Genomic DNA, 216 nt, shown 5'->3' on the forward strand with positions numbered 1-216 from the left:
GCTGTGGAGGAAGCAGACTCACCCCATGGCGGTACCCACCTGCCCCCCGGCACCGCTGGGCTCTGGGGCAGGACAGGGGGGTCCAGGTTGTTCCCTGCTGCCCCCTCCCTCACCTGGAGGCACACAGCACCATGCCCTGTGACTCCACACCCCGCATCGCCTTGGGCTTCATGTTGCAAAGCAGCACCACCAGACTGTCCTGTACCTGCACCCCGC

At 66.7% G+C, this 216-nt stretch overlaps 1 protein-coding gene across 1 annotated transcript in view; it reads right to left on the minus strand.

Annotated features, from left to right (window-relative positions):
* Positions 1-113: 113 nt before the first annotated feature.
* The window catches only part of YARS (tyrosyl-tRNA synthetase), a gene marked incomplete at both ends in the record, with an annotated part of 3,346 nt that continues 3,243 nt past the window's right edge, over positions 114-216 (minus strand). Inside the window, one exon of the mRNA XM_010143853.1 lies at positions 114-205. Coding sequence (XP_010142155.1) covers positions 114-205 — 92 coding nt within the window. The remainder of the gene's footprint in view (positions 206-216) is intronic.

Source organism: Buceros rhinoceros, unplaced genomic scaffold (assembly GCF_000710305.1).
Source record: "Buceros rhinoceros silvestris isolate BGI_N320 unplaced genomic scaffold, ASM71030v1 scaffold34069, whole genome shotgun sequence".
NCBI lineage: Eukaryota > Metazoa > Chordata > Aves > Bucerotiformes > Bucerotidae > Buceros > Buceros rhinoceros.